This window comes from Momordica charantia, assembly GCF_013281855.1.
Source record: "Momordica charantia cultivar OHB3-1 chromosome 8 unlocalized genomic scaffold, Mcharantia_2.0 BLBB01000008.1, whole genome shotgun sequence".
In the NCBI taxonomy this organism is placed as follows: Eukaryota; Viridiplantae; Streptophyta; class Magnoliopsida; order Cucurbitales; family Cucurbitaceae; genus Momordica; species Momordica charantia.
In genome coordinates this window covers 807047-828233 of record NW_028275166.1, presented here as the reverse complement: position 1 = coordinate 828233, position 21187 = coordinate 807047, and the positions used below count along the sequence as shown (strand labels likewise).

At 33.0% G+C, this 21187-nt stretch overlaps 3 protein-coding genes across 6 annotated transcripts; 1 reads left to right on the top strand and 2 right to left on the bottom strand.

Annotated features, from left to right (window-relative positions):
- Positions 1–1584: 1584 nt before the first annotated feature.
- LOC111004746 (Tetratricopeptide repeat (TPR)-like superfamily protein) lies at positions 1585–4253 on the top strand. The gene has a single exon (XM_022275925.2). It carries the CDS (start codon positions 1709–1711, stop codon positions 4136–4138), a length of 2430 nt encoding a protein of 809 aa, XP_022131617.1. The 5' UTR covers positions 1585–1708; the 3' UTR covers positions 4139–4253.
- LOC111004745 (uncharacterized) lies at positions 3999–10279 on the bottom strand. Of its 2 annotated transcripts, XM_022275924.2 has the most exons (5): positions 9653–10279; positions 7988–8224; positions 7040–7787; positions 4914–6950; positions 3999–4419 (listed from the first exon to the last, which is right to left on the bottom strand). In XM_022275924.2, exons 2-5 carry the CDS (start codon positions 8219–8221, stop codon positions 4403–4405), a joined length of 3036 nt encoding a protein of 1011 aa, XP_022131616.1. In that variant the 5' UTR covers positions 8222–8224; positions 9653–10279; the 3' UTR covers positions 3999–4402. The 2 variants fall into 2 exon arrangements, with proteins under 2 accessions (XP_022131616.1, XP_022131615.1); XM_022275923.2 differs by lacking the exon at positions 3999–4419 and having other exon boundaries at positions 4625–6950; positions 9653–10278.
- Positions 10280–14279: 4000 nt separating this feature from the next.
- Positions 14280–17656, bottom strand: LOC111005087 (uvrB/uvrC motif-containing protein). Of its 3 annotated transcripts, XM_022276464.2 has the most exons (9): positions 17500–17656; positions 16361–16770; positions 16157–16216; positions 15967–16061; positions 15599–15771; positions 15102–15214; positions 14947–14992; positions 14766–14806; positions 14280–14642 (listed from the first exon to the last, which is right to left on the bottom strand). In XM_022276464.2, exons 2-9 carry the CDS (start codon positions 16682–16684, stop codon positions 14487–14489), a joined length of 1008 nt encoding a protein of 335 aa, XP_022132156.1. In that variant the 5' UTR covers positions 16685–16770; positions 17500–17656; the 3' UTR covers positions 14280–14486. The 3 variants fall into 3 exon arrangements, with proteins under 3 accessions (XP_022132156.1, XP_087984385.1, XP_087984386.1); XM_088128259.1 differs by having other exon boundaries at positions 14280–14806; XM_088128260.1 differs by lacking the exon at positions 17500–17656 and having other exon boundaries at positions 14280–14806; positions 16340–16468.
- Positions 17657–21187: the final 3531 nt, after the last annotated feature.

Sequence of the window (21187 nt, the reverse complement as noted above, 5' to 3'; positions counted from 1 at the left end):
AATAACAAATTAAGTTACTTGATTATTCTTGTTCAAGTTTCCAATTTTTTTTTTCCAAAACATAGATAAGTACAGACTTTTTTAAATGCATAATATATATAAAAAAATGTAAATATAACATAAAAGTGTTGAATTTTCTATAGAACTTAGTAATCTAAAATTGTAGAGAATAAGAACAATAAATGGTCGTACCAAATATGTTAAAAACAATTATCAAAGCAGTTCTATTTTTTAGGAAAATAAAAATAAATAAATAAATAAGAAACATAAACGTTGACTAAATGAGTCTCTTTTGTGTGATATCATCAATTATCCAACTAAGAAATTTGTGTACATGCAAACGAGATAATTAAGTTGTGATTGTCCGTATATTTAATTATTTCTTTGATTTGAAAATACAAAATATTTTTGAAACAAAAAAATCTAAACAACTAGAACAAGAATCGAAATAATTAACATCCTAATAATGCTTTTTCTGTGTGTTGATAATATTTAGAACTCTTGATGAGTATCCAAATAAAATTTAAACTTAAATTCAATGTAACTTTTGTTATTAAATCTTATTTTAAAATGTGAAGTGAATAACTTATTCATATATTTAATGTTTGTTTTAGGAAAGAAGGTGAAAGTAACTTTGCATATATTAAAAGGGCTGTCTTTAAAGTTTTATTGAAAACACATATAATTGTTTGTATCGATGAAATTAAAGTAACTTTTTCCATTAAAAGAAAATCTTCCAAAAGTTAAAAACTTATAAATAAATAAATACAAAGGAAGATTGTCCATGATTTCTACATATATAGTTGCTTTTTTCTTCTTTGTCTGTCAAAACTTTTGGCCAATAAAAAATGAGTTTTGATCCATTAGTATTTACTAAGTATATTATTTTTTAAGAAAAATAAAATAGGTAAAATGTCTTTTTATATATATATATTTCTCTCTCCTATATATTTGTCAAAACTTTAACCAACATAACCAACTCATTAACTATATATTTGCCATTTAAAAATTTTGAGTTCGAATCTCCACCTTATATATTGTTGAACAAAAAAAACTTAAAATTTTACTAAGAATGAAAAATAACCCTTTTAATCTTTTAACTTTTAGTTTCTATACTTTAAAAAAAGTAATATTTTAATTTTCAGTTCTCATACCAAATCTTTAGTTGTCAGCGATTGCATAGTTTAATTAGTTAAGATATATATATGATCAAAAGATCATGTGTTTGAATTCCCACCATACATTTTGTTCTAGTAAAAAAATACTTCTCTTAACTAAAATGTACATGTGACTTCAATAAATATCTCTGTCAAACATGTTAATTCAGAAACAACTTTATTCATTTATTAAGAACAAAATAAACCTAATAACTTTTTAGAAGTCGGATGATCAATCTTTATCTCCACGTTAAATCAAAAGAGAATTTAGAAGGTATATGTTCAAATTTCACGATCCATTGTGTCTCCTAAAATTTGTTAAGATATACCCAAACTAGTCTGAAGACGCCCAAATTAAAAAAAAAAAAACACGAAAAATTCTTTATCTCTACGTGTGATGCACCAAAAAATACTAAATTTACGATGATGTTTTCAAAATTAAGAAACTATAAAATGAAAAATCCCATTTAGCGCGCGCGGCTGTTTATCTGAGTTCCAAGTTTCGAAACAGAGAAGAAGAGAAGAAGGAGAAGAAGAGCGGTTTCTGCAAAATGACCCTTTACATGCCTCTGTTTAAGAGCGCCACCACCTTCAGAACGCTCGCTCAGCTCCATGCCCACCTCCTCGTCACTGCCCTTCACAAAGATCCACTCGCTTCCACAAAGCTCATCGAGTCATATTCCCAAATGGGCGACCTCCAAGCTTCGCGATCCGTCTTTCAGACCTTCCCCTCTCCCGATTCCTTCATGTGGGGTGTCCTAATTAAGTCCCATGTCTGGAGCGGCTTCTATGCGGAAGCCATTTCTCTGTATCACCAAATGCTGTGCCACCAAATTCAGTTCAATGGCTATATATTTCCGTCTATTTTGAGGGCTTCTTCTGGGTTTTCTGATCTGGGTGTGGGCGAAAGGGTCCATGGGAGGATTATTAAATCTGGGTTTCACATGGATCCTGTTGTGGACACCTCTTTACTGAGTATGTATGGCGAGTTGGGCTACTTAGAGAGTGCTTGGAGGGTGTTTGATGAAATGCCGCTGAGAGATTTGGTTTCTTGGAGCTCGATCATTTCGAGTAGTGTTGAAAATGGAGAGATAAATGAAGGTCTGGAGACTTTTCGTACTATGATTTCTGAAGGTGTGGAGCCGGATTCGGTTATAATACTCACTGTGGCCGAGGCTTGTGGTGAATTGGGGATTCTGAGGCTGGCAAAGTCTTCTCATGGCTATATCTTGAGAAGGGGGATCGAAAATGATAGATCTTTGGCCAGTTCGTTGATTTTTATGTATTCTAAATGTGGCAGCTTACGCAGTGCGGAGATTATCTTTAAGAATGTTACTCACCATAGTACTTCTTCTTGGACTGCAATGATCTCCAGCTACAACCAATGTGATTGTTTCCGGGAAGCTTTAGCTGTGTTTGTTTCAATGCAAAAGACTGAAGTTGAACCAAACTCTGTAACTATGATGGTTATTCTACGCTCTTGTGCTAATTTGGGTTTTCTGAGAGAAGGGAAATCCGTTCATTGCGTTGTCATAAAGAACAATTTAGACGCTAATCTTGATTGCCTAGGACCAACTTTACTCGAACTATATGCCAGCATTGAAAAATATGATCTCTGTGAGAAGATTCTTCATGAAATTGGAGGAAGAGGGATTGTAGCATGGAATATGCTCATTTCAGTTTATGCTCAGAGGGGATTGTTGAAGGAAGCACTTGTTCTCTTTGTGAGGATGCAGAACCAAGGGCTTATGCCTGACTCATTCAGCCTGGCTAGTTCTCTTTCTGCGTCTGGAAATGAGGGTATGTTCCAGCTTGGACTGCAAATACATGGCCATGTTATCAAGAGACCTTTCATGGATGAGTACGTTCTAAACTCGCTAATCGACATGTACTCGAAATGTGGCTTTGTGGATTTGGCATACATGATATTTGATAATATGGAACCAAAAGGGGTAGTGACTTGGAATTCTATGATTTGTGGGCTTTCCCAAAATGGTAACTCTGCTGAAGCAATCATTTTATTCGATCAGATGTATTTGACATGTCAAGAGATTGGGGAAGTTGCCTTCTTAAGCGTGATTCAAGCCTGCTCCCATTTGGGTTATCTAGAGAAAGGGAAATGGATCCACCACAAGCTTGTTATCTGTGGTCTCAGAAAAGACCTTTATATCGAAACAGCTTTAGTTGACATGTATGCAAAGTGCGGAGACCTCCAAACGGCACAGCAAGTTTTCGATAGTATGTCAGAGAGGAGTCTAGTGTCGTGGAGTACTCTTCTTTCCAGTTATGGGGTGCATGGTCAGATTAGTGAGGTTATCTTGCTCTTTTCAAAAATGCTTGAATCAGGAATAAAACCAAATGATGTTACTGTCATGAATGTTCTTTCAGCATTTAGCCATGCTGGTTGTGTAAAAGAAGGGATGCTTTTCTTCAGCTCAATGAGGGATTTCTGCATTGAGCCTAAAATAGAACACTTTGCTTGCATAATCGATCTTCTAAGTCGTGCAGGCGACCTTAATGGAGCATACGAAATAATCAAATCGATGCCATTTCCAGCAGATGCTGGCATCTGGGGTGCTCTGTTAAATGGCTGCCGAATCCACCAGAGACTGGACATAGTGAAGAACATCCAAAGAAAACTGTGCAATATTCAGACAGATGATACTGGATATTATACATTATTATCGAATATATATGCTGAAGGAGGAGAATGGTATGAATTCGGGAAAGTTAGGTCGATGATGAAGGGTACAGGGCTAAGAAAGGTTCCTGGATACAGTTTAATTGAGATTGGTAAGAAAGCCTACAGATTTGGAGCAGGAGATTCTTGGCACTCACAAATGAAGGAAATATATAGATTTTTAGATAATTTTCAGAGATCTTCTCAGGAAGAAGCTAATAATGTACAAGTACATTGTTCATTGTATGATATGAGTTTTTATTCGGAATACAAGGATTTGGCATCTTATCTTATAATTTAGTATCTTCTTTAGTACATGTTGCTGTGAAATGACAGTAGAACATGATTGAAACTGAAAAGAATTAAAAAGGCTGTAGAATGAACTATGAAGATCATCAACATCTTCAATCTACAATGAGAGGGAAATTTCACCCTCCTTTTGCAGTTTTCAGTAACTCAAGCATATTTCATACTGGATGGGAGATTGGGAGTCTGGGGATGCTGCGTCTCGAGTCACAATATCCATCCGTCTTCATTGATCAAGACAGAGCTTCTATCACTCTCATCAGAGAGCCAGCAAATCTGCTTAAACTTAGTTTGTGTAAAGGAGATGTAAAAGAATCGACTGTAAATATTCAATATAACATTAAAAAAAAGATCAAGCAAGCCCTTGATTCATTAGTATAGAGATCTAATAAGAAAGTCATTGCAACAAGTTCTGAACTCTCACTCCCAACATCTATATATCTAATAAGATCAAATAATAAAGAAAGAAAAAAAAGCCCAGTTAGGAGGGGGGAAGAATTTGACACCAGTAGATTCATCAGTGTAATCTAAGCAAGAGATATACATTGGTAAAACTATCCAATTGTAATGTTTCTGCTATATCTGTTGAAGAAATAACATACTGCTATTATCTTATGATATGGTATAGAGTTGGCAAACAACAGAGATAAACATGTGAGGCCAAGGATTTAAGCTAAAAAATGTACAATGGAAAATTTGACAGTCCATTCAATAAATTGATGACTCTCTTTAACACCATGTCTAAACTAAAGCAATAGCTGCAAGATTACCAGCCGGGACTCTTTGTCGGCGGGGCCGTCTAGTCGTCTTCCCCCACCCTGTTAAGCTCTTGTTGTCAAGTCCAATCTCAGGATTACTAGACTGATGCAGCAGTGGAAGATTCTCAGTGGGCTGCGGAGAGGGGCTAGCCACAGATCGCCGCCTTCCCCGGCCACAGGCAGCATTTCTCGATGAGTTCCTCTTGGTCAAGCCTGAATTCCACGCATGACCCGCTGCCCGCATTAGTCCTCCAAATGTATTAAGATCTTCTGTAACTTCTTGTCTTGATAGAGAAGAAAGTCCAGGAAGAATGTCCCTTTGGAAGTCCCTCCGTTGCCTGCCTCTCCTAGCTTGGACTTTTCGAGAACGGCTTTGCACCAAATTTGTTGCTTTTTCTTCCATTGTTATATGCCCCGGAACCAGGGAGTTAGGCATATATTCTTCTACATTTGTTTCCATTAGTCCCAATGTCATGGACTCAAAGGAGTCCATCCCTTCTGAGGAAGATTCCACTTGGTCACCACTCGGTTTGGCTCTCAATTCTGCTTGACACTCGCTTTCGCAATCATTTGCGCATAGGAACGCCATCTCCACTAACCAATTAAGGGGATTGTCCATAGAATCTTGTGCTGCATTGCAGGTTGCATCCTCCAAGTAGCTGTGACAAACAGATGAGGAAATGAAAACTATTGCCTCTGCTGCTAACTCCATGAGTTTTTCCTGTTGGCTTATGGCTTTGCATTGTGGTTTTGAAGCTAATTCATGCTTAATTTCTATAATTTCTTCAGGAGGAGCAATATCCTCAGTGTCAGAAATTGCAGGGGCTTCTAAATCAATCTCTCTCCACCTTTTGACAGTCATTTTAGGAGTCGATCTCAAAGACACTTCATCGTCACTTAGACTCAAGTTCAAATCAATAAGTCCAATACTGGAAACTTTTCTTTCTCTCAGTTCCTGTGAGTGTAGCTTGTTAGCCACAAGGTGCTTGTCTGGTTCAGCAACCAAAGGATCCTCACAGGGCAAGTTGATATCAAAAACTCTCTTGTCCCTGCTTTCTTCAATTTCAGATGGCACCGAGGGTTGAGCAAGAGAAGACGCCGCTCTCTTAGAATCCATTATTCCTTCACAAATTGGTAGTGTAAGAAGTTTTTTACTCTTTGGAGACCTGTCGGATTCAAACTCTTTGTTGAAAATGCCATTGTGAAATGAATGATAATTTTTACCAGGCAAAGAATTTATTGAAGATCTAACATAGCTAAGCTCCTCAGCACTTGAGAACCTCCCTGAATTAGTAGTTTCAGTGTTTTCACCAATTGTACCTCTGAGCCAAGGTAACAATGCACAAGTTTCTCCAGCCTTCCGTTCTGATAGACTGGATGAACTGTTTGAAAACACCATGTTAAAATTTCCCTCTTTTTGACAATTCATGTCCATAGAATTTGAATCCTCGAGGAGAGCTTGATTGTTTTCATTACCCTGCTTCCAATAGTTGTAACTGATAGAAGCGGGGTGCCATGCTTCTTCCTTGTACTCCGATGGAGACCCAAGAAATGCCCTTTTATGGTAAGATAACCCGCTATCGGAACCTTTATTAAGTCGGGAGCCATTACTAAGAAGCCACCTTTCTCTGACACTCTCCATACCATGAAATGATGAATGAGAACTCATGTGCGTGGTGGTTGCCAAATTCAAACATTGCTGAGTTTGTGCTGATGTTAACTTCTGGAAGTTAGTAGTTGCACTTTCCCAAGAAGAATTGGAGTTAGACCAGGATTTACTAAAATCGGGAGCAGCTAGATGCGGTGCAGACATATGAGAAGGCACGAAAGAGCATGGCAGTTCACCATTGATCTCGTGACTTCTTTTGGCAAACTTCAAACCACAAACCGACCCCTCTCTCGACTGTTCTTCTCTAACTTTATCTGTTGAGTGAAAAGGTGGAGCTTCATGAATTTCACTGAGAAAACTTGGCATTGGCTGAGAAGAAACAGGCCACATTTTAGTTTGGAGTCCTTGAGAAAAAAAATTCTTGTGGCTGTAACTATGCCCTGTGACAAAATAGAAGAATATTAGCATAAAGGAGAAATGAAAAGCAAATCATAGAAAAGGTTTATGCAAACCAGTCAAGAAAAGCTACCTGATACAAGAAAATGGGGTAAAATTCCTCCTCTACTAGTGTTGTTATCCGGATGCAGATTACTTCCTGTCACATTATCAGTACTTATAGAACTTTTCCTCTGCAAATCTATAGGACCTGACTTTGGCCCTGAAGATGGATCAACATAAGGTGAAGTATTGGTTTCTACAATTTGAATGGGCTCGTTTAAGTCAGTTAAACAACTCACGCCCGATTTACGAGCATTTTGCGGGCAACCTGTCTTCTCACCGTCATCAGCATATAATTTAACATCTTTCTCAAGCTCAATCTTTTGACTCTTTATGTGATTATGACTCAATGTGTCGGGTACATTTCCATCGCTGAACTGTTCCCCATCTTCACTATCAATGTACTCGTCAGCAGGAAGCTGAAGATCCAACATTTTTCTCCTGAGTTTTCTTGGTTTCGACTCAAGAGTCTGCGATTCCTTCATGGTACTTTCATTTTGTGGTGGAAAGAAACAAGGTTTTTGGCTATTTCCCTTTACAGATTTCAAAGAAGAACGACCTTCTTCAACACCTGAAAAAGAAAGCCTGACACTAGACGAATTTGCCACAGGAAAACATGGCAGATTTCGTCTGGAAGCATCCTCAGAAGTAACGTGAGATGCTAACGGGCTTGACGAAAACAATGAATCTGCAGGCAACTGATTCCTTCCAAGTTCTGTAGATTTTATTTTATCCATAAGATCTCTTTGTATTCTGTATAGGCGATGTAGTTCAAACACCTGTGGTTCAGCAGAAGAAATAATATCCAGGTTATAGCTTAAACAGATACATTTGAAAAGAGGGGAAAACATCAACTTTAGCTAGACCCCAGATTTCATTAGAAACTAAACTCAAGCATATTGAAGATTTAAATGAAGGAAATTCTATGAAGAGTTTGGGGACCAAACAGCAAAGGTGAAGAAAGAAAAATAAAGTGTACCTGATTCTTAAATATGGCCTCATGTTCAAGCATTTTCTGCTTCACCACATCCTTATCATCACCTAGATATCCATTTGCACTTGCCCTTGGCAAGAACACATTGTGATATTGTGAATTTGTAAATGTTCTTTCACCATAAAATAGGTGCCAACTATGACTATTAGAATCATTGCTAAGTTCCCTCATTGGGTGGAATCCTGGCAACGAACTTTTGCATTGCACTTTAGTCCCCATTCCCTGAAAATCAAAGACATTTGATGTATCAAAATTCTTAGAATTGGATATTCCCTTCGTTTTCTATATGATAAATTTGTCGTAACTCATCAGTTTAAGCTTTTGGATCTAATGGTGATTTTACATGGTATTAGAGTAAGAGGTCTTGTGTTTGAACCTCTGTTGTTAATATTGATAATCACTTATTGGGTCTTGTGCAAATTTCAAAGCTCACACGTGAGAGACAGTGTTAAAATATTGATAAATGATTTAAATTCGCTCTAACCCATCCGCTTAAGTTTTTGGGTTTAATGGAGATTTAACCCCTCTCAATAGTTTTTTTTTATACAAAGTGAATTAGCACAAAAAACGATGAAACTCAAGTTTTATGTTATATACCATTCTTTACAAATCGTAAACTCACGAACCAAATACAGTATATAAGTCAAGGGGCAGGAAGAGTAGATACATTCTAACAGAACAATCCCCTCCTCCGACCACCGTCGCAAGGAAAATGATTGTTTTATTGATGAAGTAGATTCTTTTTCCGAACTAAGTCGTAAAGAAGAATACACATTCCAAATGTGAGAAAGCTCAGAAAACTAGTCACGTGAGAATGCAAGAAAGCAAATGATAGCTTATCATACAGACCCCCAAGTTCACAACCATAGGCCTTCACAGAAACACACAAAAATGATTTGTATGAAATAGAACAAGCAAGTACAGTTATCAAACTCCATCATAATTCATACACTTGAACCGAAGAAAGAGAGTAATAACATCAGCACTGTGACTAGTGAGATTAAAGAAATGGCAATTCAAATAAAAGAGGATCATCGTGAACTGGACGATAAACTCCGACAAACACTACCTGATCACAAGTTCAAAAGAAAGGATAATTTCATTAACATAAAATGGATGAAAGGTGCAAAATGCCCAGATTAGTGGAAATTAGAAAGGCAAAAAGAATAAGGGAACTGGTTCATAAAACCCAACAAATAAGAGCATAGACAAAGCAGTCCAATCTGTTCAAGCTTTTGTCTGATGCAAAGAACAAATAGGGTGGATTTTTCAAAATATGAGCTGAAGATCAAGAATTCCAGGATTCCCAAAAGCAGAAGAGTTTTGGGTTTCAAAACTCTAGTTTGAAAAGTAAGACAAAGACACAAGTCTACAAAAGTCAATACAACAGAGCATACAAAATACTGGCCAAAAATCACCAATCAAAGTCTCCATTCCCATCATCACAATCCAAGAATTCAGTGTAAAAGCAAAAGCAAATGCATGACGAAGCCATAAAGCCAATCATGGAGGCCACAACAAACACCCAACAATTTCCCAAGCCAAAAAGTGGGCAAAATTCAATCACAATGTTAAACCAAAGCAATCAACCGATCAAATCAAAGGCACCCAGAAATCAAATTATCAGGTAAAAGAGGAAACGGGAATTACCTCAACCGAACATCGTACAATCGCAGCAATTCAGAATCTCATCGCACTCCCACCGTCAAAGACAATAAGAGAAGGGGGAAATGGAAAACTGAAGCAATACAATACATATCGACAATGAGAAGAAGAAGAAGAAGAAGAGGGGAGTTTTGGGAGGCCATGAAAGGGGGGTTTTAGATCGTCATGGGGTTGAAGAAAAAAGGCATAGATTTCGATCTGCTGGGCCACTCTCGCTCTGGGAAACGAAACAGCAAAGTCTTAGAGAGAGATGAAAAGATAGAGCTCTCTTTGTTTTCAGAGAGAGATCCTAGATAAGAAATCTCCATACAAATTAAACAACAAGCGAACTTCTTCTAAGGAAGTGACCCGAAATTTGTCAATATCCGGTCTCACACTCACTTTATTCTCTCTCTCTTTTCTTCTTTTTTTCTATTTGAAATCGTTTCTTCCATCTGGGTTTTAGGGGAAATCAAAAAGAAGGAAAGAAATGGGCATTTTTCTAGATTCTCTCCACCTTGCTTTAGGAAGAGGAACAGAGAATTAAAGAATTTGAGACAAACAAAAAAAAAAGGGAAAAAATGCTCGAAATCTTCCTCCCTAAATTACAGTTGTTGGGTTTCTAATCTTGTTGAATAATTAAATGGAAGAAGTAATCAAGAAAAGTTTCCATTTTTCAAGTTGTTAATTGGCATATATGGTGTGGATGTGGGTCCAATGTGTACTACGGAAAGAATGAGGATTAGGATGTTGTAGGAAAATGCCCTTCTGGGTAATCCAAAATTACACAAATGGGATCCCATTTTTGTACATTTGGTTTCCATTGGTTGATCCTCTGTCCCACTGTCACTTCTTATGGCACTGAAACTTCATTGCTCCCTCTGCCAAACTTCTCTTTTGCAGAACTTTGATGCTCCTCCAATCTTATTTTCAACGAAATTCTACTCTTTTTTTCTCTCTTTCTTTTTTTCACACTTCAATTTCATCTTTCAAAATTAAAATTTTGGATTTTCTAGTTTAAATAACATCATATACCACGTAGGTAAAAGAAATATGTACTCCCCAATTTCAACATAATTCAACTAGTTTAAACACCTACATCTCTCAATCAGAATTGAAATTTCGACTACTAATTACTATATTAAAGAAATGAAATAGGTACTGCATGATTAAAAATTTTCATATCAACTATAAAATTATATATAAAAAATTTGAAAAGTAACCAAACATGTATTTGATTTTTTTTTAATCAAAACTTTACTCAACTAGTTAAATTATTAGTAATCAATTTTTTATAGCTAATATTTAAGTCACCATCCTACTTTTATAAAATGTTATTATAAAGATGAAAAACAAAAAGAATAGCAATTATATATCTGTAATCAATTATGTTGTTTTAGTATGTTATAATTAAAATAACTAGAGATTTAAGTAGGAATCTAAAATGAAGAAGAAAAAATGTAATAATTATGGAGCGGGAGATTGAACTTTAAACATACTCAAACGTATTAGATTATTAAAAATGGTAATGTAAATTGTTTTTATTTCTGGGTAAATTATCACTTAAACTGAGTTGAAATGAAAATTTTCTGAATCTGAACAAAGAAAAAAAATCTTGAATGGCTTAAAATGTAATTTTGATGGTGAAGAAAATAAACAAATATTTGAAAAGTGTGGGTTGGAAATTAAAATGAAATGAAATAAAATAAAATGAATGGGACCAATTAAGAGGTACATGAAATAATAATAATTAAAGGAAAAATTATTTTGTTTTTTTCTTTAATTTTTGTTGTTACGGACGTTAGTGTTAGGAGGCGAAAGTGGGGCCCAGGTTATTTGCATAGTCAGTGTCATGGAAAATGAGTGACGATTTCCAAAGTCGAAGATTTTCTTAAAAGTTGAAACTACATGTAATTAATAATAAAAACAAAATTAAAACAAAAACTACACGCTATGGGCCCCACCTATTGGTAGCAGATGCTCCCCACTCCAGCCTAAAAATAGGTAGACGAACTCTAATGTTTCCGTTTTTCGTTTTTTGTTTCTCGTTTCTAGTATTTTTTTTTTTTAAATATAAACATGTGGTTTGGTAATTGTTCCTTTTTTTCCTTTCTCAAATTTAAGAAATGTTTTTAATATACCCTCAAATTTCTTGTTTTTTTGTTTCTTCCAAACATATAAAAGGGTTCTGAAAAAAAACATAAATAAAAGTATCATTGACAGTGACATATAAAATGCATAAGAAATATAAAAAAAATTTAATTTTAATTTTTACATACAAAAGTTGCTCTTTAATTTTAAAATTCTAGAGAACTATAAATAAGATACGGTTACTGAACATCCAGCATAGGTCAAGGATAATTCGCATCTAATCCTTTCCTTAAAGTTGGAACTCCAATTTGATGTATTAAAAAAATGGTTATCAAATATATTTATAACAAAAAACCACAAATAATTACTACATGCAATTTTGTTACTATTTTTATTTAAAAATATTATATGAGAAACAAGACACAAAATGTTTATTTTTTGTACTTTAAAAAGTTGATAAAAAGGCCGATATACTTTCAAATTACATTTATATAGTTTTTTAAAAATATCTAACAAATTTATGAGTTTTCAATTTTATATCTAATAAGTCATCTAATTTTCAATTTTGTGTCTTATAGATATTTTATTATGAGGCAATTTACAAAATTAAACGACCTACGAGGAAAAAAATTGAACGTTTAAAAGAGTATTAGACATTTTTTAAAGTTTATTCACTTAATAAACAAATTCTAAAACGTATTAGAATATGTATTTAAAGCGTATTAGGGCTTGTTCTTATCGTTAACCAATCCAAGCATAATTGAGTAGATATAATGTGACTTACCGAAAATCATTTTAAAAGCATGAATTTATAGAATATGTATTTAATTTATAGGCCTATGATTCATAAGAATTAGCCAATAAAGTAATTTTAGAGTCTACATTTGTGTAATTTAATTTTAATCAATGAATAGATTCACCTAATAGGTTTACAATTTCAAACTATGGCAATTGAAGCCATTAGCCAATTTAGAAACTCCTTTAATTATTTATTATTATAATTTTTTTTTTCTTTTGTATATGGTCAAATTGGTCCCATACATTTCATTGACTAAACTTTTTATCACCTTTCTGATTAATTGCTCTTCTTTTTGACACTTTCTTAAAGTTGCAAAGATATTAATTATTGACCATCATTTTTTCTCTCCAACTTTTTTATAATTTCAAATCTTCATCTAGAGTTTTACTCATTAAAAGTCATTTATTAAAATAACTTTTAACTTAAAAATCATACAACCATATACCATATCTTATACTCCATCAAATGTATTTACGAGCAATTTTTTATAAGGATAAAATATACTTTTGTTTCCTATTTGAATTTTTTTACGAGAAAATGTCATTTAAACAAAAAAGAATAAAGAATAATAAAATTTGTCAAACTCATGTAAAAAATTAACATAAGTAAAGTCACTCTCGAAACTAGATTCTCGATAACCAATTAGAAACTAAATTCAAACTTGGAGACCAATTAAAAATATATTAAAATTTCATAGACCGAACATGTCACTCTTGAGATTTAAAGAAATTACCTTTTTTATACTATACTAGGTACATTGTAATCCACGACAAATATGGTTACAATTTTTTAAATGAATTTAGCCACATGGATTTTTTTTCAACCCAAAGTATGGATTAAAATCAACTCATTAAGGTATATATCATCGATCAAAAGTCAAAGGTTTGAATACACACCCCACAAATGGTTCAACTAAAAAAAAATGGTTTTACATATATTTGTTTAATTATATGAAACATTGGAAAATATATTTTTTACATCGATTTTGCATATCAAAGACTACACACCAATAAATAACCTATGTTATCTAAATTTAAAATACATTCTTTCTTACATCATGCCCCATGTAAGATATCATATATTTAATAGGTTATTAATAGAGATATTAATCACTTAAATTCTATCATCTTCATAATAGATTTCCTCAATGCATAACCATACAAATTAATATCAATTTAATTCCTTTGGAGAATCTCACTCTTAGCTAATATCATGTGAATACTTTATGATTATCAATGAGTTACAAGTTGTTCATTTATAAAGATTGTAGCCATTCTTCAAATCAAATATTCATGGTGATCCTTAACAGTTAACAACAAACTAGACATAATAATTAGCCAAAACCCATAAAAACACTCTTGAAACATTTTTTCTTAAAAAAAAAAGTAACGAAGGTACAATATTTGCACTCTAAATTAAATTTTCAAGCAATCGAAGTTCATCAATTGAATCGTCGAAAAATAGATCGATACCATAATATTTAACCATTCAGATATGAACAAATCTAATTCACATACAATCTATATGACAGTCACCATATCAACAACTTCATTCAGAGATGCAAGTTATTTGACTGATTACTTTAGATGATGAGAAATTTTTCATTTCCACTGGGCTATACGTGTGAATTCCACTTCTTTTTCAAGATTTTTTTTTTTTCCTTTCCTCAAATCTTACTGTAATTTGATTACCAATTTGAACTATGTTGAAGAAACAAGAACTTTGAACCACAACATGAACATATATCATAAGATACTTAATTAGTTCCTATTGATAATTACTGTAAAAGTATAACATGTACAACCATAATTCAGATTATCAAGTTTTAAATCTTCTGAAAATCAAAGAATGTGGAAACCTAACAACACAAAGGCAGGAAAGAAAGGAAAAGCGGTAAAGGAGAAAGGGAAGAAACAAGATGAACAAACCACTTTGGATGGAAGCGATCGATCAATCATCACCGCGTTGCTCGTCGTCTTGAGGATCGGAGGGAACTTCATGTCGAGGCCGATTATACTTCTCCCGTAGTTGCTTTATAGGAATGAAATCCCCGGCTGCATCCACTCCATAGAATAAGAAGGAATTATAAGGATGATCAAACCTCTCCTGCACATCATCACAGTCAGCAAGTAAATCCAAGCAAATTTCTAAGCTAACTATTTCTCGTTGAAATACCATCTCCCTACAAAAATACAAATAATAATAGAATTGAAGGAAGTTGACGGCCACCATATCTGGTTCTTCAGGAGCAAGAAGATTTTCCTCGGGAACTGCATCATAGAATAGAAGGAAATTCACAGCAATACACACTTTTTAGAGCTCAAGTCATGCGGTAGAATAGAAGTAGATAAAAAGTTTTATGTAATTTAATATCAATGGCCATCAAGATTAGCAGCAATAGAAAATTTACCATATGCGACCAGCAAATCAGGTTCTGTACGGACATCCACTAAAACCTGGAAGATGAATTATTAGAGAAAGAAGATAGACAGTAAATCAGGGTCTGTTAACATTTTTGATGGGTTTCATTGGTAAATATTTTTGGAGAGGTAAATGGAACCTGACCTGATAAAATGGCTGATTAGAACCTCGAGACAATTTTTCAACTTGTGCTATCTCCATCCAGGAACTTGATTCACAGCACACAGGATCCATTCCACAAACCACACCCCTGTATCCTGATAGGAGACATGTTTTAGTACTAGAAAGAGACACCAACAAACCGTAATGAACCTGTAGCTCAACCTTGCATATTGGAGGATCCATTTCTTTACAAGTTTTCATTTCCTTTATTTGATTTATGTGCCACCTGGAAAATCCTATAAAATGTTCTTCATCGTTCTAACTTCTATTCTACATTACTCATATTTCTGTAATTCTGCATTTCCATCTAAAAATCCCAGATTGTCGCAACTTCAATGTTTTAGTTTGATGGATCATTCAAAATCTATGGCTCTTACTAAAATTTTTCTGTATCAATAATATTCGCACCTACCATATTTGACCTCAAAGTAATTAAATAAAGTTGAAACACTGGTATGAAAAGCATGCCACTATAGTACCAAAAATTTTGTGCCTCACTTTCTGTCCCAATCTAAAGCTATATTCAGCATTTTCATAAGCCAGAACTGTTGCAGACGCAGCTAGAGACTCAGTTTCCAGTTTGGAAATTTTATCTCGCAGTTGTGCAGCCAGAGCATAATTTTCACTTTCAATAGCATTCTGCAAGTCTGCACTGTAATAAAAGATGGGAAAAGGCAATGAAAACCTGAAATCAAGCAGTTTAAATATGCCAAAGTATTACAAGAACAAAAGAAAAGGAAAGAGGTTTAAACAATCATAAATAAAATATTGAGAATAGACGATCAATTTGATGGATATATCCTAAATACTAAAATGGGTATAAATTTATAATATGAGTGGACTTTACCGTAGACGAATGATATTTAAACCTTTGTCTTGTACTTCACTCTTCGAAGTTAATCCACTTTTTGATTCTTGCTGCTTGATGATTTCTTCTTCAACCTTTAACAAGTAAAACAGACACTTCACAATATATGTCCTTACGAGTAATGAATATAAGTCATTTTATTTTAAGTAAAGCAAATAACAAACCTGACCTCGGTTAGCTTTGTTCTCAATTGCTGTGCAATTTCATACTGCTCGATGTTCAATGCGTACTGCAATCAATAATAATCCACACCAGGGAAATCTTGTTCAGTTAAAGATGAGATTTTTTTTTTTTTGGGTGAAAACTAAAACAGAATAAAGATGAGGAATCATTATATGAAGAAAATGGATACCAGCATAACAGCCAGCTATACCTGTACTCGTGTTGCCAGGTCCAGCTGAAAAAAGAAGATTAAAATATCATTGTTAGCATTCTCGCTGCGCTCTATGCGAGCACCCAACCCTTGTCCACCCCCTTTAAACAACCATCCAGCTTTAAACTTGAAATTTCCTCGTCTCAATCTATTGGGTTGGCTAGTTAAGGAAAAGCTTCGCAAGTATTGATGCCGAAAGCAATGTGTAGAATTTAATTGGGGTTTACTTGTCTGCTTGAAATTCTTCCTCCATGGAAGAGTTGATCCATAAACCTTGGGATCTCCCAAGGCTGCCAGAGCGTGTATTGACATATCCTGCACCATTTCTGCCAAACGGTAGGAACTGTTCCTTGCTTAAAGAAGAAAATTGTGCCCTTCTTCCTCTACCTCTCAATAAAAGATCTTTGCATCTGCAAAGTATGATCAGCTTCATCTAAGATTTTGACTACTAGAAAAAGAAATACGATCATCATTTAATACCAAACTTGGTTGAGGTGTACGTTAGCTGGTCTGTACACTCTGGTCCGGATATAAAGAAGAATGAAAATCATTCAACTGATTTCAGCTAATAATCAAACTTAGAACCTGTACTTACAAACTATTAAGCAAAAATTTCAATACAATAACCAACACTTATTTCTTTCTCAATGCAATACTAGCTGCTATCGCTTGGAGAAATTGACTCAGTCACAAGCCGGGAGCTACACATCTATACTTAATTCAATAAATACACAAAAAATTAGAAGGCGAATTACCCTACGAACTGTTCCCGTAGGATAAATAGGGATCGCATCAAACAGAAAGAACTGGAACTCCCTAGTTTGGTTAACGATGTAAGGAACACAAGAGAAACAAAGTTCATGTGCGGTTTAATGTGATGAGACGCTAAACGAAGCTGAGCCAGACGATTAACAACGATCCAACACTGAGGCAAAACGAACTTATTCAATAAATGCCTAAAACAATGAAAATCTGAGCTCAAATGTTGAAGAATTTCTATAGTTTCCACGCTGCATTTTACAATTTATCGGAATCTAAATAGAGATATAGTCAAACACCGCAGATTAATTCCTTGATAGTGATTTTTCTATGATGGCGGAGAGAGAGAAATTGAAGCTGGATACGGTCAGAAAACTCACCTGAGAGCTGCCGGAGAAACGACGAGAAGCACTATTTTGCGACCTCAACAATTGAAATTTGAGTTTCAGGCAGTGGAGATGGCCTCGTTATCCGACATCTAACGACGTCGTCTTCCACGTGCTATGTGAGGAATTAAAATACTGTGTGTTTTTAGATTAAAATAATAATAATAATAATTTTTTTAAAATAATACTCATTAACTTTTATAATATTTATTTGATTAAAATATTATTTTATTATTTGTAGTTCTAATTTTTGTTTAATCTTGCTTTCACGATGGGATCTCTATGGTTTTAACTTTGATCTATTTTAAAGATTAAAATGCTAACCTCCAATCCACGTTAAGAAACTCTCTCTCATTATTGTAATAGAACTTTAAAAAATAAATATCATCATTATTCTTTTAATATTATATTATAAACAAGAAGATAATGAGGGTACAAATACCCCACTATTTTGATTAAAGTAAAATTATATAACTAACCATTTGAATAGTCAACCATAATTCAAAATAAAAAAGTCATGAGTTCCAATTTCTACCTCCATATATCGTATTAAAAGGAAATTTTGGCAGTAATGTGGATGATAATATTATAAAATGTCATCTAAAATTCAATCGGTCAATTATAATATTTTTGACCATTTATTAAATTGACGGTAAAAAATATCTTTTTTTTATTTTATTTTGGGTTAACGTTATGATATTTCGGGCTTCAAGCATTTAAGAGGCCACAAATGGCCATATCCTCAAGAGGCCCACAAACGCACACAAACATATAAGAATTGCTTCAATAAAATGACAAATGTATCCTCTCTTTTCTTTTCTCTTTCTTTTTTTTTTTTCCCTTTTGTTTCTAGTTATGAATTGATTTTAATTTAGGAGGTTGTCGTTGTATTTTACTATCAAATTTAATAGACTTTAGTATTTTTAATCATTTTTCCAACACATATATAAAGAAAGAAGTACAATTTTTCAGACATAGACATGAATAGTAAAATCCGCAATAATTTTATAACCATTTTGATTTTTTTAGTTCTACGAAGATAGATGATTAATCTTAAATCTTAGAAAAGAAATAATAGATTTTTTTACTAAAAAAAACAATAGGTGTATTATTTACTCAACGATTCTTTTTGATTGATATTTTGAATATTTTAAATTTAATTTTTATGATTTTAAAATTTTAAAATTGTTTCTATCATGAATCGTCTCTACTACTACAAGTCATTACTATATTAAATATGTGACACATTTTTTATTTAAATTTATGCAGCTCTAAATTGATGTGTCTTTTAATGGATTATGTTAGCTAACTATATTAGGGTATAGTAGTAAGTAAGAAATAGATAGGGCAGGTTCTTGAGTTAATTAATAAATAATAATATAGAAAGCTGCCACTATAAAAATTAAATTGAATTTTTTAAAACCATATATGTCAAATTGGAGCTAAATCCATGTAGCATGTAAATTAAATTGGATTGGTAGTTACAGATGCAACTTCCACATTAATCACAAATATTTGACTCATAAAAACCAGCTATGCTTTTTTTTTTTCCTTTGGGTGGGAGGTTCAAATTTCCTTTATTTATTATTATTATTATTTTACTTAAAAAATATTTTTTTTCTTTTTACATTTTGCATAAATTATTGATTTACACTGACGACCAACCGTCGCATAGACTTAAATAATTGTCAACTAATTAAAACGTCTATTTTCTATTAAAAAATTATGAATTCGAATCATAGATTATATTAAAAGAATTTGACTTAAATACTTGGATTAAAATAACACAATAAAAATGGATTAATGGTGTAATCTGTATTTTACTAAATTGTCCAGACCACTAACCACCGAGATCCGAAGTCAAAGGAAGAACACACCAAATTGATGAGGAAAAAGCAGCGAGTTTCTAGAAAGGAACGGGGGCAGTTTTGTCATTTATGTTAAAATTTCAAATTTCCACCGAGATTGCGTTAAGAAACAATCGATTCTAACAATGACCGGTGATTGAGATGCTGTAATTATGATATTTTTTTTCCCTTAATTTTTCTAAGAGGAGGAAAGAATTTTTTATATAAATATTTCCAAAACGTCTCAGCAAACAAGTTGTGTTGGAATTATAATCAAAAGCTCTGTGATAAATACGAGTAGTTCGAGTTGTATCTATGTGACATACGATATTTAGTTGATGACCGGTGAGCACCCATCTTTGATAACCACTTTTAAAATTTTGTTAGAGAAATGTTAATTTTCTTTTTTTTAGCCGTGGTGGATGATAATTAAGATAGGCGTTGATGGGTTAATACTTTAAATATTTTAATGTAAATGAGATGTATGGAAAAGAGGGAAAGGACTTGGTAGAAGATAAAAAGTTGATATTATAATTATTTAATGTAAAATAATATTTTTCATTCTTAATATTATAATTTTAAATTTTTTTAGAATTAAAAACGTTTGAGTTTAATGCTTACAATCTCTATGGTCATAAGGTGGTTGGTACATAATAATATAAATTAATGTTTTTGTAAATATTATGAGTATTTGGGTCAGTTTATACACACCTCAATTGAGGTAGGTGGCCATCCTAGAGGTTGAACTAATTTTCTCTAAATCATTTTAATTTATCTCGACCATTTGAATTAATGGGCCATTTTCCATAATTAATTAATACAAATTAACGTAGTTGAAATGGTAAAGTACATTGATTGTAAAAAAATTATATTAGGTGTATCTAATAGGGTTTTCAAATTTTGAGTTTTATGTATAATAGATTCCTAAACTTTAAAAATGTTTAATAGGTTTCTAAATTTTTTATTTTGTATCTAATACCCGACGTATTAAACATATTTTAAAATTTATGAACGACACAAAATTGAAAATTCAAGATCATAATAAATATAAAATTCAATTTTATGTCTAATAAGTCCAATAATTAAAAAGAAAACGTCTAAAAGATCAAGAACTTGTTACATACAAATTTGAAAGTTTTGAGACCTATTAATCATAATATTTAAAGTTCGAAGATTAATTACACTCAAGAATCTATTAAACACATCATTATATTAAAACTTCGTTGTTAAAAAATAATATTAAAAGTTCATGGACTAAATTTGTAATTTAACCGAGACATTTTAAAATTAATAATTGAAGATTAACAATTGTAAAATTAATTAAGCAGCTAGGTTTCTTTTCAACTTGCATTATCTACACAATTAAAGTTGAATTAAATGGTCATTAAGACAACTCTAATATTTCAAAGTGGATGGATGTCATATCCACAAATTATTTTAATTTGACTTTCCATTTTCATTGGAGAAATTAATTATTATATATTAAATAATACCACACATAAAATGAGGTTTGTCTACATTATAATTTATAATAGGGGCCTATATGAAGAAAATTAACCTAATCTCTCTTTAACTTTGTTTAAAATTTAATGTAGTCTATATCTTCCTTTTATAATTATTATCAAGACACGTGTGTGTATGTATGTATGTTATCAATTCATGAAAAAATGAACGATAATTTTTAATGTCGTTATCCACAAGATTTTAAATATTGATGTTAATGAAAGTATCGAGGTCTCAATTTTTATGAAAATTAAATATCGATAAAATGTCAATGTTGTTGGATATTTCTAGAAAAATATATTTAAAAAATTATAAAAAATAATTTTGAGGAA

Bases quoted from the DNA above. Each gene is read 5' to 3' on its own strand.
- LOC111004746 (XM_022275925.2), top strand. From the start codon at position 1,709: ATGACCCTTTACATGCCTCTGTTTAAGAGCGCCACCACCTTCAGAACG.
- LOC111005087 (XM_088128259.1), bottom strand. From the start codon at position 16,684: ATGGTGCAGGATATGTCAATACACGCTCTGGCAGCCTTGGGAGATCCC. The intron at 16,217-16,360 runs GTATAGCTGGCT...TATTGATTGCAG, and splicing joins ACCTGGCAACACGAGTACAG to TACGCATTGAACATCGAGCA. The intron at 15,215-15,598 runs GTACTATAGTGG...GTCTCCTATCAG, and splicing joins AGTGAGGCACAAAATTTTTG to GATACAGGGGTGTGGTTTGT.
- LOC111004745 (XM_022275923.2), bottom strand. From the start codon at position 8,221: ATGGGGACTAAAGTGCAATGCAAAAGTTCGTTGCCAGGATTCCACCCA. The intron at 7,788-7,987 runs GTACACTTTATT...GCTGAACCACAG, and splicing joins AGGCCATATTTAAGAATCAG to GTGTTTGAACTACATCGCCT. The intron at 6,951-7,039 runs GTAGCTTTTCTT...ATTTTGTCACAG, and splicing joins ACCCCATTTTCTTGTATCAG to GGCATAGTTACAGCCACAAG.